The sequence below is a fragment of the Heteronotia binoei genome, chromosome 8 (assembly GCF_032191835.1).
Source record: "Heteronotia binoei isolate CCM8104 ecotype False Entrance Well chromosome 8, APGP_CSIRO_Hbin_v1, whole genome shotgun sequence".
NCBI classification, from domain to species: Eukaryota; Metazoa; Chordata; class Lepidosauria; order Squamata; family Gekkonidae; genus Heteronotia; species Heteronotia binoei.
The window spans coordinates 21,982,579-21,998,654 of record NC_083230.1 but is presented as its reverse complement, the minus strand read 5'-3'; the positions used below and the strand labels follow the sequence as shown (position 1 = coordinate 21,998,654).

General features: G+C 41.8%; 1 protein-coding gene across 1 annotated transcript in view; it reads right to left on the bottom strand.

Moving 5' to 3' along the window:
* Positions 1 to 9,294: 9,294 nt before the first annotated feature.
* The window catches only part of ZNF800 (zinc finger protein 800), a 34,428-nt gene continuing 27,646 nt past the window's right edge, over positions 9,295 to 16,076 (bottom strand). Inside the window, exons 4-5 of the mRNA XM_060244807.1 lie at positions 13,059 to 13,202; positions 9,295 to 11,645 (exon numbers count right to left, since the gene is read on the bottom strand). Coding sequence (XP_060100790.1) covers positions 9,814 to 11,645; positions 13,059 to 13,202 — 1,976 coding nt within the window. The 3' untranslated portion in view covers positions 9,295 to 9,813. The remainder of the gene's footprint in view (positions 11,646 to 13,058; positions 13,203 to 16,076) is intronic.

The window sequence follows — 16,076 nt, the reverse complement described above, 5'->3', positions numbered from 1 at the left end:
ACACCAACTCATACATGACGTCCATCAGCTGGAATTTCACTTACAGAATGATTGTGTGTTTGGTGGAGCAGAACAGCCCATTGCATCTCCTCCATGCCCATCCTGTACAGGGAACAGGAGCTCAGCATCAGTTCCAATGACTGGCTGATCCTCCCCAAAATGGTGTATGTCCTGAAGCTATTCCAGGACATCACTGATATCCTCTGCTGACATATGGCCATCTTGGGGCAAGCTAGCCCCCTGATCCAATATCTGGACCAGGTGCGGACTTCCGTACTGGAGCCAGGGGCAGCTGTTCTCCCAAGGGTCAGGGCCCTGGTAGGGAGGCTCTCCTTGCAGAGAGGGAGTACAGAATGGCCTGCATTTGCAACCCACACATCATCATCATCATCATCATCATCATAATAATAATAATAATAATAATAATAATAATAATAATAATAATAATAACAACATTTTATTTATATCCCGCCCTCCCCGCCGAAGCAGGCTCCGGGCGGCTAACAACATAATCAGTCTGTACAATGAGTTATACAACAAATTTTAAAATCAACATTCAACTTAAAACATTCCAATTTAAAATTAACATTTCTGGTGCTATTCTATTAGATGCAAGAATGTATGATGGCGGGATCACTTAAGACGAGTCCATCAGTCATTCAATCAGGTAAAGGCCATCCTAAAGAGGAAGGTCTTGCAGGCCCTGCGGAACTGTTCAAGGCTCGCATTTCTTCCGCAGGGCCCGCATTTCTTCCGGGAGCTGGTTCCATAGGTGTGGAGCTGCAATGGAGAAGGCCCGTGTACGAGTATTCTTTAATTTTGCCTCCTTCGGCTCGGGATAGTCAGGGCATCATGACTCTCCAAAACTCCATCATGACTCTCCTGCAATGGAAGCAGGACCTCTGCAAAGAATTGTAGAGGCTGCAGGCAAACCAACATGGCCAGAGGGACTGGTGGATGGAAGAGGAGCAGCAGCAGTAGCCCACCCAGGGCAGATCCCTACTACTGGTCAGCAGCATGGAGGCCAAGCATGCCCTGGTGGAGGATGTGATGGTGAAGGAGTACCTTGCCAAACCCCCCAAGCCTGCTGACTCAAATCCCCTGAAGTACTGGTCATGCAAAGCTGCCATCTGGTACAACCTGTCCTGCAAGGCCATGAGTCTCCTCTGCTGCCCCCAACCAGTGTCTAGAGGGAGCTGGTTTCTCCCACATGGGAGATATCGTCAGCTCCCATCCGTCATACCTGGAACCAGCCCTGGTGGACCATCCAGAATATGAGGGTGGACCATGCACTTCAATGGAGACCTATGGAGAAGCCAGCAGCATGGCTACCTCTCCCTCACCACCCACTTCCTCAAGGCCAACTTCCCCCTGCTGCGCTACTCCTCTCTTAACATTGGGGAATAAAGATCCATGATCCCTGTCTCCCTCCCTTCCCCCATTCCTCTCTGAGTCATCCAGCATGTGGCCCGTGGGTTGTGCTCTCGGTGCTTGGGTAGAAGAGGATGGCCACCTCTGCCACATGGGAGCAGGCTGGATCTCCACAACCCAAACAACATCTACCCCATAATGAAACTCCTACCTCAAACCTAGAGGAATGATGTTCAGCTTGCAGCACAACACCTACCTCATCAAGCAACAACCAGCTGATTGTATATCACAGTGTCCTCCTGCTCACGCCAAGCAGAGAGGCTTAGCTACTGGGCTTCTTGGCTGAGGACCCAGACTTTGTGAACATCTCCTCTTTAGCACTTGTGTCCCACCAAGAATTGGTGCTTCCAACCTCCCCCCATCCATATACACCTTGTCACAATTTCTATCTCACCAAGAATGGGCACTTCCAGCCTCTCCCAGTCCACACTTGTCTCTCATTAAGGACACTGTTGCTGTAGGTAAACCTAGACCATTGTTGAGATGGTTTCTGGGTGTTGCCACTCTTCCCTGGGGCTACAATTTGGACTTGGCAGATCTCCTTTGGGCTCAAAGGCTGCTCCACCACTCACTCACCCATCCTGTTGGGGAGATGGGTGATGCACATCAGCATTCCATCTTGTGATGGCCTACCACTCCTGCTTTAGGGCCCTGCTGCCACTGTCACTTGCCCACCTGCCACCTTGGTGAGATGGTTGACATGCATGGCCAGCCGTTCCAGGGGCAACATTTTGGAGTTCGGCACTCTTGCTTTTGTTTCAGGATGGTGGAGCCAAACTCTCACTTGCCTCTCTCATTGTTGAGATGACTGCTGTCACTGTGCTGTGCTGTGTACTGCTGGTTATTCTTGAGGCTACATTCTGCCTTTTGTTTGGGTTTCAGGGCTTGCATCCACCTCATCCACATACTTCTTTGAACGCTTCTTGGTTTGAAGAGACTTCTGTTGCAGGGGGATGCTGGTCATACCCACACACACCTCTTCATGGTTTGCGACCCCCTAAGACTTCATGCTTGCAGCCTTCCCACATACGCCTCTTTACAGTTTCTGTTCCCCTAAGTGCTTCCAACCTCCACCTGTCCACACATCTCTCAGTTTGGGTTCCCATATGAATCAGCGCTTCCAGCCTCCCCCCTCTCCTTATGCATCACTTCAGGGTTTGTGTTCCCATCAGGGCTTCCAGCCTCCTGTCATGTTCGTCTCCCACAGTTGCCCATCTCCAGCAACCATTGTCAACGTTGAGAAGGTGGGTGAACACTTCATGGGCCACTCCCCCCCAACCATGTCACTCACGGGGACAAGAAGATTTACTCATCTACAAGAACAAGCTCAACAATGGCGAGGCAGGAGAGTTACCACTTCATGGGCCCTAGGAGAAGGGTCGGCCACCCATATCATCATGGAGAGATAGGCAGGTGACCACCTCCTGGGCCCGAAGGAGTGTGGCAGGCCATTCCTCCAAAACTCTGTCACCAGGGGGAGGCAGTCAGGTGTCTGCCTTCTAGGCCCATCTACAGCAACAATGTTTACGAGGAGGAGGGCAGGTGACCACCACCTAAGCATGAGTGGAAGAGTGGTAGGCCACCCCTTAAAACCCTGTTACCAAGGGGAGATGGGCAAGTGACCACCTCATGGGCCCTAGAAGAAGGGATGGCCACACCCAGAATCCATGTCACTATGAGGAGGTGGGCAGGTAGCTACCTTATGGGCCCAAGAGAGAATGGTGCAGGTCATCCCCCCAAACCCTGTCAGCAGGGGAGGCAGGCAGGTGACCACCTTCTGGGCTCAAGAAGAACTGTCTCTCTGCAGCTACAATGTCTTCAATGAGGCGGCAGGCAGTACAAAGGCCAACACAGAGACCAGCCCTCAAATCAGGGTGATGATGGTGGTCCCCCACAGGCCTTGAGAGGACACCCACCATCTGGGAAGGGGTCAGGCAGTAGTGGAGAGCACTTTCCCTAGAGAGCACTTTCCAGGGGGCACCTGCTTTGGGGGGCTGTAACCTGGTCCCCCAAAAGCCACTCCCTCAAAGCCAATCCTCACAAAACTTGGAGGGCAGGTAGAGGGGCATCCTGGGGAAGTCTGCTGTCAGTTCGATGCCTCTAGCTTGGGGGAGGGATTTTACTCACTCTTGAACTTGTGGCTGTGATTTCCTGAGAGCATTTTCCTAGGGGCACCTGCTTTGGAAGACTGCTGCTTTGGCCCCCCAAAGCCAATCTGCACAACACTTGGAGGGCAGGTGTAGGGGCATCCAGAGAGGTCCTCTGTGAGTTTGTTGCCTTTAGCTTCCAGGGAGTCTGTTCGACACACTCTTAAACCTGCAGCTGTGATTTCTCCAGAGAGCACTTTCTTAGGGGCACCTGTTTGGGGGGCTGTAACCTGGTCCCCCAAAAGCCAATCCTCACCAAACTTGGAAGGCAGGTAGAGGAGAGTCAGCTGGCATCTCTAGCCCACAGGGGGGCTGTTCTACCACATCATGAACCTTACAAAATGAACCAATTTGGTAAACGGGAAGGTCCATGAAGGTTTGCAGTCTGTGCGGCCCCCGGAACACAAATGAACATCGATTTGCCCATCCTTAATGGCCACTACAGAAATTCTTAATTTTAAGTGGAAATGCCACTCTCCCAAATCAACCTTTAAATCTGCTCCCAGATTATCTACTCCACTGTAACTAAGGGCACATTATCTTGCCTGGAATAAGCTTCGATTTGTCATTCTCATCCAATTTGATATCCATTTCTGCCAACAACACAGTCTGTTCACAGCCTAGGGTCTGGAGTAAATCGATACGTTTCTGATACTTCATTACAAATCTCCAGACCTCCCCAGAGATTTTATGCAGATGTAAAATAACTTGATGAACTCCTGGATATCTATTACATTTATATTCAACCATTCTTCCAAGGAGATGGGAGATGAAGATGTTTTACTGTGTTCTTGAATCTGAAAGAACCAAATAACTGGAACCACAGTGATAAAATGCCCTCATGCCCCATGTTGCCCAAGCAATATCATGGCTAATGTCAGCTAAAACACAGAGAATTGCAGAAGGATCAACAAGGATATTACCAGCACAAGAAACCTGTCTACCAAAACCAGGTCCAAAAGGTTCTAGATTAGTATTTTTCAAATTGGGGCTGGGCATTCCTCTCATGCCCATCAGTCTAAGATGAAAACTGAACTCTGTTTTTCTGGGAATACAGCTGGGATTTTCCACCTCAAGGGAAGTAGACAGAATTGGCTGTTATCTTTTAGAGCGTGGAAGCTTAGTTGCTGCCTCCGAGATCACTAGCCAAAATACACTGTTGACTGGTGATGCTCCCAAGACTCGCCCCCTTTTCTGTATACATATACCCGTGAGCATGGGCTTAGAATGACAGAAGGAATATGAATTAAGCTAATATAAAAAGTCAGTGAATCACACCTAGGAAAGAATGCAGGGCAGCTCTATCCATCATGCATAAATCCACGCTAGAAGTGCTTAAATTAAGGGCTATTTCTCACGACCTTGGAGCTCCCTCACAGATAATTTGATCTCAGCAACCCAGATTTCCAAAACAATAAGCAACAGGCCGAGAAGGAAGTGTGTTGTGTTTGCTGCTGTAAGGCCCCTTCCAAATAAAGGGGTGATGATGGTTGAAACTCAGATAAGGATCTTTTGAGTCACAGCCCCTTAGAATCAGCTCGCCTCCAAAACCTGATCTTGAAGCTTATGTAACAAAAACATTCTTCTTATATTGACTTACCATAATGATATTCCTCTTACCATAATATTCCTCAGGCTACTAAAGGCTGAGAACCACCGTTCTGGATAGTATTTCACTAGTAATAACTAGAGCTGGGTCATCAGTATATACTTGAATACTGCCTGCCCAAGAAAAGTCTGACTAGAAATTATAATAATTATGAGGAGGAGGGCTAACAAAAATGGGGGGCGGAGTTTCCAGTAAAGGTTTTTAATTGCTTTCTTTAAAACTGTGGGATTTCTGTTTTGTCTCAATCAGGTGCTTACTATATCTTCTATTCAACTAGCCATTCCCTCTGTTTACTCTGTCAAGGGTCCCCAACCCCCGGTCCGTGGACCAGTACTGGTCCGCGGCCTGTTAGCAACCAGGCCATAAGTTATATAGTTATTTCATCATATATTACAATGTAATAATAATAAGACGACATTGGATTTATATTCCACCCTCCACTTTGAATCTCAGTCTCAAAGCGGCTCACAATCTCCTTTATCTTCCTCTTCCACAACAGATGCCCTGTGAGGTGGGTGGGGCTGAGAGAGCTCTCCCAGAAGCTGCCTTTTCAAGGATAACTCTGCAAGAGCTATGGCTGACCCAAGGCCATTCCAGCAGCTGCAAGTGGAGGAGTTGGAAATCAAACCTGGTTCTCCTAGATAAGAGTCCGCACACAACCACCACACCAAAATAAACCATCAACTCCCCCCCCCCCCCCGGTCCATGGAAAAATTGTCTTCTACAAAACTGGTCCCTGATGCCAAAAGGATTTGGGACTGCTGCTCTAAGTAGCCAAGAACAGGAAGGGTAGATTCTGCATATGGCAGGCTGGGTCTCTCAAAGAATCCCATCCATATTCTCAGGCTCATAAACTGAAATACAGCCATACAAGCAAAGACTAAAAGAAAATCTAGAACTGGTTTTCTGGTTTATCAGTACTTGAAGTCAGAACGGATGAAAGTACAGCAAAGTGCTTTAGAAGATGATCACACCAAGCAACTTAAGGGTTCCTTTCTTGTGACAACCAAAACATGCTTCTCACTATTCAAAACTGTTGACCAATGCTCCACTGATGCATGATGGTAAAGAAGTAACATTTCTTTACTGGCATTACCACAAATGAAGACTGACTACATAGGCACAGATCAGCTCCAACGATGCTTTAGTAGGCTTCCAGCAACTATTCTAATGTGTCAAGTTCTACATACATCTGATCACCTTATTCCTTATTTTTAGCATCAATTTCCAAGTTTAAGAACATAAGAGAAGCCATGTTGGATCAGGTCAATGGCCCATCCAGTCCAACACTCTGTGTCACACAGTGGCCAATGTGTGTGTGTGTGTATACACACACACACACACTGTGGCTAATAGCCACTGATGGACCTCTGCTTTCTCATGAACACTCTTCTCCATTTCTGTGTTATATATTAATTGTGGTTCCTGCAGAATTCTGAAATTTCTTCCCCCTTTATTGGCTAGTCAAAGTCATGTTATATTCCTGACATAACATTTTTACTGTTTATAAGATTGAACTGGAATTTCGCAGAAGGAAAAAAGGAAATTGGCCTTAGAATGTTAAGATTCAGGAGGGTTTTCACTGGGATGGAATTAGTTAATATATTTTTGGGCTTGCTTGTGATTTCCCTCCCAAGATTATTCAGAAAAGTTATGAATTAGTCAAATAATAATTGTCTAGGCTTCTCATAATCTCAGTTTGAATAATTAGTGATAAATCCCAGAATAATTTTTTTAAAACAAGAAATTTAGTCCCAAAAAGTCTTTAAATATTACTGAGACTAAAATTTCAGAAAACAAATATACCTGCCTTTGGAATGTGTGCCATCGATTTAGTGGAAAGATGAAGATGAAAGTGCATAATTTGTGATGATCTTACAGTGGGGTCATCCAGGATTTTAGGGGGAAAGTGAGCCATCCTTACAATCTTACCTTTAAACCAACAATTTAACTGGTAAAAATAATCAGATTATTTGTTCTCATCACCTGCATCGCTGCCTTTCCAAATGCACACAAATTTAGTCTAAGTAAAAGAATTCACATACACATTTATCCGAAATAACTTCCAGTCTGCTTTATTTCCAAATAAAGTACATTTATCCAAGAACCATGTACATTCAACATAGAACATATCCAGCAACAGTTACAGTCCATTTTCCATTCACAGTTTTTTTTTTTCAGTGGAAAGCACTAAAAGGCCAAACACTTATCCATAGAAGAATATTTTATTTATGATCATTTTAGATATATTTTATACAAAAGAATATATGGATAAAAGGCATTTCCCTAAGCAAGGGACTCGACCAATTTTTTATTTTTTATTTTTTAAAAAAATGGCAGTTCTTCAAATATACAGTACCTTTTGTGGCAATTTGACACAAACTACTAAACGTTTTCTAAAAATTAAAAAAAAAATGCGCAGAAACCTGCCAAAAAATGTCGTTGTGGCAAGTGTACTACTGTCTTTGCTATCAAACTGATTATAAAATAGACAAGAATAAGCAAGCCTTTTACAAACTTTACAGTAAATGTCAAGTGCTGCCTACAGTGGTCATTCAACATCTTAAGAAAAACCTGCACTATATTCCTTTTAAGCAATATTTAAGAAACCATAAATTGTTGTGTATGGATCGTCTACATAAACCAAGTACTACTTTCGCATGGACATTAGTGTGTTGTTTTCTCAAAATAATTACTGATTTTTTTTTTATTAAAAAAAAAAACACTGTAACTATTAAAGTGCTCGTGTATAAAAATTTAAAAACAATTAAAATAGGGGGGAATGTGGGCAGCTTGTAAACTTCCAAATGAAAGGCTGGACAATATGTTAGGCATGCAAAAAAAAAGTTATTGTGAATCTTTGCAGCAAGTTCAGTACAGTCCAGCTCAAGACATCAAAAGATTAGTCAACCATGAACTGAAATTAGAGCAAATGCTAGAATCATTACAATTCAATTACAATTCATTCAAACGACACTAACAAACTATTTGCTCATATACATTCATTTATAAAAGATTTTTAAAAGTACACCATACAGCAAGTGTTTGCTTAGTAGTTTATCACAAAGAACATAAGAGTCTGCTCAGCGAGATCAGCATTAAGGAGGGACCGCTTACGAAACACACGCGTCAACTGATAATTTCCTAAAAAAATAAGTCTTCCCCAAAAATGTTTGTAAAATTTCCTTTTTAAAAAAAATGTTTGCTTCCTATTATCAATGCTACTGGAACTGCATGAACGAGGACAGCCGGCTTTAAGTTCAAAGGTCATTTGTTTAACTGCTGTTGAAAACACTGGACAAGGCCTTGCAGTTATAAGTCAAAACATTCAGTAAGAAAATAGCTTACAAAAATATTCTTCTGAAAGTACTATTCAAGACATCAGTGGTTCTAATTCCAAATTTTACAACACATCAATTGATGTTACAAGGAGACGTATCTACAAATTCCTACTCAATAAAAACGAGGTTTAAACAGAGGGCAGCACTTAAAGCTTACAATGCAATGCCACAAGAAATTTTGTTAATTGTGGTTTTGGTAATGACTCATCTCATTATGATGTTGCATTTAAAAAGAGCATGCATATACAATCTGAGGGTGGTTTCCAAATATCTGAGAACTGGTATCTCCTTTGACCCCCTCTGGATGGATGGATGGTTGTGTGTGTATATATATATCCATCTATCCATCCATTCATCCATCCATCCATTTTAACCTTCACACAAGAACAACTTTGAAACTGAAATACAGAGTATCAAAAGACATATGCTCTTAATAAACGCATGTTAAATAATTAACAATCTTTTGTATGAAGCAGTAATATTTTTTTTTAAACCTATACTTTCCTTAATTGCCAGTTGTCCCAAAATATCCTGGATCAAAAATGTAATGTTAAACGGGTTTTCCACATTTCTCATTTATTTAGTCATTTCCATTACCTAAAATGGAATTGTGGAATATCTGAAACATTTATTTTTCTTCCAACCGTTTGCGGCACAAATGCCATGGCTGAAAATTCAAACGTAAGGACCGAAAAGCAACAAAACTCGCCCAGATAAAGCAGGGGATTTACAGGACTGGCGTCCTGCATCAAGCAAGAAAAGTTTTTTTATTAATGCAAAAAGGTGTCACAACCAATTGCCATTGCACCTCAAAAGTAAGTTTGATTTTTATTTGCCGTCATTTTATAATTGTCGAGAGCATTTTAGCTTATCTGTGAAAATTCTACACCAAAAATGTTTGCTAACTGACTAAACCAGACTTGGGTAATACAGTGCCTGCAGGTCATATCCAGCCCACAAAGAGACTTTCCTCCAGCCTGAATAGTACCAAAGAAGTGCAAAGTTAATTTTCAAAAACCTTTGGAACTACTATACCTACTGCTAAGTATTATACCAATACAACTTGATACTGAATATTAAACCTTGAAGGACTAACCCGGCACAAATAAAAAGTGTACTGGGCAGCAGTGTCCTGAATGAAGTTCAGCGGTGAACTCTTTGTTTCATGCTATAGAAAAAAAATTTGGCTGAAACGATTAAACGATTTTTTTTGTATCTCCTATAGCATCAATTTATGCAGAAAAGTGGAAAATTTAGACAAACTTCAGAAGGCACTAGCTGTTCCTCATCGAACAAGAGCTTTAGATCGCGTACTTCTCCCTTTGGTTTTGTTGTTTTCTTCAGGTGTGTGTGATGCATTTGCCTTATGCGTCTTCTTGTGATGTTCTAGGAAAGTCTTTTTGGCAAATGCTTTTCCACACTTATTGCATCTGTGCAGAGAAAAGTTTTTTGTGACTTTCACTTCAATGCCGACATCGGCTCCTTCATACTTCTTACTTGGTGAATTAGAGGCAGCATCCTGTTTTGAACCATTTTGTTTTCCTTCATCCCTCTGAGGGCCTCTTTTTGTCACCTTGTTTAGAACACAGTCAATGGGCTTTTTTATTGCTCTGATTTCTAAGCTCGCAGTTATTTTACCAAGATAACGCGACGACTTTTTATGTACTACAGTTATGTGTCTTATCACATCACGCTTTCGGCGTGTTTCGTAAGTGCAGAGGGGACACCTGTAGAATTTAACATATATGTTATTTCCATCCGTGTGCAATTCAATGTGTTTTGTCAGATTCTGTCGAGAAGTAAACTGACGTTTACAGAGTTTACAATAAAGTTTTTTGAAATCAAAGCCTGCTGAAAGTCTTGGTTTCCTGGGTTTTCTTGCACTACTCACTACAGATTGATTAGCAGCCTTTGAGTTTTCTGAACCCTGCTTAACTTTATTTTTCTGAACGGATGACGCATTTTTTCTTTCAGTTGACGCATTCTTTCTCTCAGCAGATAATGCATTTTTTCTTTCAGCTGATGGTGCATTTTTTCTTTCAGCAGGTCCTGCATTCTTTCTCTCAACAGACGAAGAGTTCTTTCTCTCAGTAGATGAAGCGTTCTTTCTCTCATTCGAATGATTTGCTCCCTTCACATCATTTTGAGCAGAAGTGACGACAGGAGGCACAGACTCTGAAGTATCCGCCGGTTCCATTTTAACTTTCACCTCTGCGTTAGCAGTACTACTGGACTTTTTTTCTCTTTTAGTACTTTTTGTCGAAAGAGTTATCTTGTGAACAATTTGCATATGCCTTTTAAGCATTATTTGGGAGCTGTATTTTCTCTTGCACAAAAGACATTTGCAAGTCGTTAAATTGTATTCTGCCTTTGAAGAAGACTTCTGTTTTGGAGACTTCAGGGATTTTTTATTACTTATATCCAAGTACAAAGGTTGGCCAGGTTTCGTAGCTATAGCAGGAGTAATAGAATCCCTCCTCAGTCCTCTATGAACTTCATCGAAATGCCGTCTCACATTGGCTTTTGTAGCAAAGGATTTAAAACACACAGGACAACTTCTGCCCAATGTGACAAGGACGTTCTTATTGCGTCCCATGCCAGTAGTCTGATTTGGCTTTTTTTTAATTTCAATAAATTTCTTTAGCTCTTCCATCTTTTTTTGGTGCACCTTTCGAATGTGACGACGTACACTGCGTCTGGAATGAAATTCTTTTTTACAGAGACAACAAATTAACTGATGTCCAGAACTGGAATTCTCACATTCCAACTCAGGTTTCGAGGATGGGGATGGTTCTTCTGGAGGAGACATTACCTTGCTAGCAGCAGCAGCGGGTGGAGGAGGAATCTCTACAGTTTCTGCTTCCGAAGGAGCTGGAACCGCTTTAGGTGGTTCTACGCTGGGCTCTGGCATTTCTGCAGGGGGCTGAATGGGAGGGATGTTCTTTTCAATGTTCTCAGTGACACTGTTAGCCTTCGAAACATGCTGAAACACAGCGTTTTTGTTTGTTTCTATAGGCTCCAGTCGGATGATGTAATCTTGCTTGTCCACTTTTGGATACATGGCTTCCAACAGATCAGTTATGGCTTGACTTTGTTTATCATTTACATCAGGAGAGTCTGTAATTACAATGTTTAAGGGACACAATTTTATGACTGTCATTCTTAGATACATACTTGCTTTAAAAACAAAACCTTGATTCTCAAGAACCTTCATCACCTGTTTTATTGTGCACATATGAAAAAGAAGAAGATGAAGATATTGGATTTATATCCCGCCCTCCACTCCGAAGAGTCTCAGAGCGGCTCACAATCTCCTTTACCTTCCTCCCCCACAACAGACACCCTGTGAGGTGGGTGGGGCTAAGAGAGCTCTTACAGCAGCTGCCCTTTCAAGGACAACCTCTGCCAGAGCTATGGCTAACCCAAGGCCATTCCAGCAGGTGCAAGTGGAGGAGTGGGGAATCAAACCCAGTTCTCCCACTTAACCACTACACCAAACTGGCACACTTAACCACTACACCAAACTGGTTTTTCTATCCAACTTTTCTGTATCCTAAGGAGTCTCAAAGCAGTTTACAATTGCCTTCTCTTCCTCTCCCCAAAACAGTCACCTTGTGAAGCAGGGGGGCTGAGAGAGTTCTGAGAGAACTGTGACTGGCCCAAGCTCACCCAGCAGGCTTCATGTGGAGAAATGGAGAATCAAAGCCTGTTCTCCAAATTAAGAGTCTGCTGCTCTTAACCACTACACCAAGCTGGTTATATGCAGGGGACACCCAGCTCTACCTGTGCAGGTCTTAAAAGCTACACATATTTGCAGAAGATCGTGAGAGATAGGAAAGCCTTTTCCAGACCAATTGTTAGCTGGTTCCTCCATTCCTGGATCAGAATCTCTCAGCAGCCAGCCTCTACCTGGCAGAAGGAGAGGGAGACACACTAAAGCCCTCTTATTTGCCCCCAACCAAGATTAAACATATGTAACTGCATTTGCTTATATCCATGCCATTGGGTAGATCCAACCATCTCCAAGAAGTCTTTCTCCAGCATTCAGAGACTTCATCCAACATAAATAGCTTTTCCTCCACCAGGAGTGTCACTGAAGCTGGAAGAAGGCCCCTAGGCTGAAGGAAGGTTCAATGAACTGACTTTGCCCCCCCCCCCCCATCACTGTCTAAATTTCCCAAAGAATTCAGACACTTATATAGAAACCTTAGCTTATATTTATGATATCAGTAATAAAATACAAGCACACTTAGATATTGTACTCTGAATTCAAAACATTTTAAGGTATTTTACAAATGGCTTTAAATAGCCCTAGAAATCAGAGATCTGGAAGAAACAGAGAGCAGAACACAAATAACAGTGCCGGTAACAGGCAGAATATCATTTAATGTATGAGACAACTCAATTTTTGGCACGTAGGAGGGTGACCTGGTTTATTTTTTTAAAAACTCTAAATGTTTACCAGCTTTGCAAACCCTGGGCCAATGCCTCCAAACTTTTGGAAAGGATTTCTGCGAGGTCCAAACTTACTGTCATCCATCCGAAGACTTGGAGGACAATAGAACTTCTTATGAGTTATTAAATTTGGTAGTCCTCTGAAGAGACTGCGGCACAATTTACATTCAAATATGGTGTCCACATCTTTCAACAAAATATGTTTAAGCTGCTTAGTTCCTGAAACAAAAACAAAAAGAAGATTTAACAATAGGCACACTGAAGACATATTCCTTTAAATCCCACTGATGCGATGGCAGCGTTAACAATGTGCTTAAAGCTTTCTTTCCGAAATCAATATTTTAAGTATGTAAATTTCATCCAGATTATACAAGCCTATTTTCTAATTTATATGTATGATTTTCATTAGAACAGATCATGAGTAAAATATTAATATCATAGTTTTACATCGTTGGTTTTGCATTTTGGCATAGACTTATTATTGTAGAACGGGTGGGGAATGTCTGTCCCGAGGGCCGTTTACAGCCCTTGAGATTACTTGGTCTGGCTCTCAGGGAATGCTGGGCCGAGCCAAGCCATGTGGCGGCCTCCCTGGGCCCCTGCTGGCTGGGGAGGATCATGGGGCCCAGCCAGCTACCACCGGTTCAATTTGCACTTGATTATCCCAGATAATGTGGCCTAATACGCTCTTGAGTGTGTGACCTAATATGCTAATATTAGCGGATGAGGTCTAATATGCTAATGAGTTCCTGTGGGCTGTTTCTAGGGCAGTGGGTCGGGAGTGTGTGTGCCAAATTAGGCTCTCCCCACATGCCTTCAAATAGAAAAACAATTATTTGCGTTGATTTTGCTCCCTCGGCGGAGCACTGTTTTTTTAAGTTGATAATTCTCTATGGCCCACGGAAGATGTTATAAATATCCAAATTGCCCTTGGCAGAAGAAAGGTTCCCCACCCCCGTTTTTGATGAAAAAGTCTGTAACATTAGTCAGTAACTATAGGCTGAGTTCTACATTAAGGAATCAATACATTATCAACTATAAATAAAATCCCTTAGGCTTAGACCAGTCTTGTCCAAATTCAGGTGAGTCACTGTAACTGAGAGCCAGTTTGGTGTAACTGAGAACCAGTTTGGTGTAGTGGTTAAGTGCGCGGACTCTTATCTGGGAGAACCGGGTTTGATTCCCCACTCCTCCATTTGCAGCTGCTGGAATGGCCTTGGGTCAGTCCTAGGTCTCACAGAGCTGTCCTTGAAAGGACAGCCTCTGGGAGAGATCTCTCAGGAAGAAGTTAAGGAGATTGTAAACTGCTGAGACTCTGATTCAGAGAGAAGGGTGGGGCATAAATCTGCGGTCTTCTGTCTTCTATTTTTGTGTTACTGAGTTTAACAGGCAATAATAAGCAAAAACACTTAGCCAACATATTTCTTGTTGAAAGACCAAAAAAAATCAGATTAAGACATGCGACTTCATGAATTCGCACCTCCATGCAGGAGCTGTCCACCCCCCTTATTTTATTTATTTATTTTGCCCCTAATACTGATATTTATCAGTAATAAAATACAAACACACCCCGCTATTCACATAAGAACATAATAGAAGCCATGTTGAATCAGGACAATGGCCCATCCAGTCCAACACTCTGTCACACAGTGGACAAAAAAAACAGGTGCCATGATCAAGATTAGCTCCTCAAACGGTAATCTTCACTCAGCAGCTTTTAAATTTACAAACCAGGAACATATTACAGAGTTGTGCGCACAAGACTTCCCCCTCAAAATCTGGCTCGACATCAGAGCAACACTGATACTCATTCTCAGCTGCACCCACTCTTGATGCATGCATGCTCACATTTGGCATGTGTTGCTTACTAGAAAAGAGAGGCACTTAAGTTTTCTCTATGCCACTACAGGCATTTATGTCCTTGCATATGAATTTACAATACCAAATAACTCACATAAATCAACACCTAGTCACAACATACTATATAACAGGCATTCGCCGTGATGTCTTTTATCTATATATATTTTTTAAAAATATTAATTTTTCTACCAAAACTGAAGCTCTAGATGATACATACGTTTTTTGTTTCTATTTTAACATGGTCATATTTCTTCTATGAAACAATGTAAATTTGGAAATTAAACTGATATTGCTTTTAGCATATTCTAAAACTACAACAAATTACAAATACACTTATTTCTTACAGATAATCAATTCAATAAATAGATTATTGTTTTGGCAATAATCTACAAACCCAAGTGCTGGTTTAGTGGAAAAGGTTAATTTAATTAGGACACCTAACTACAATAATTATTTAAATGCAGTTAACTAAATTTTGTGAAATAAAAATGCAGAATTAACATTTCAAAGTTTTCAGTTTGAAATACTGTATTACATGAAGACTTGTTTCATTCAAGAATGACATGACTTGATCCTACACTACTTACACATTTCCCATAGGTAAATATAAGTTCATGATTATTCATACTGAATGGACAATATCAGATATTGCAGTTCTTTACTGCTAATACACAGTAATATAAGTAAGACAGTCCTTGCCTCAATAGCATGCTTGGAAAAATCTTCATTTCTTTATCCAGCACTATGGCTGCTTGCATTTATCGTTTACTTTAAAAGTTGTCAGTCCAAATTCTATTTACTTTAAAGACAATCAGGTAACAGCAATACATAGGCTTCAGATTTCTTGTATTATCTCTTGCATTTCAATCATCTGAAAAAAAATCTACTTGCTTTGCTAAATTACTAATGCTACTATTTGAGATATATTTGTGCTAATATACTAGGTGCTGTGCAGAACACAGGCGGTCCATGTTTTTCACAGTGCTTTCTACGGATAAGACGACAGTCAAATAATACTAGCTTTACAACACAGATACTAGTTTGAGTGTACACTTGTGATAGCTAAATAAACAGGGTAAAGGATAGAAGAGTCATAGCAGAAAAAAAATAGGCTAATTTAATTTGGAAAATATTTTATTTGTTTTATTTGTGAGACATATATCCTAACCCTCTCCTGCAACATGGAGTTCTGGGGGGGCTCACAACATCTTTAAAAAATACAGCAGAACCATA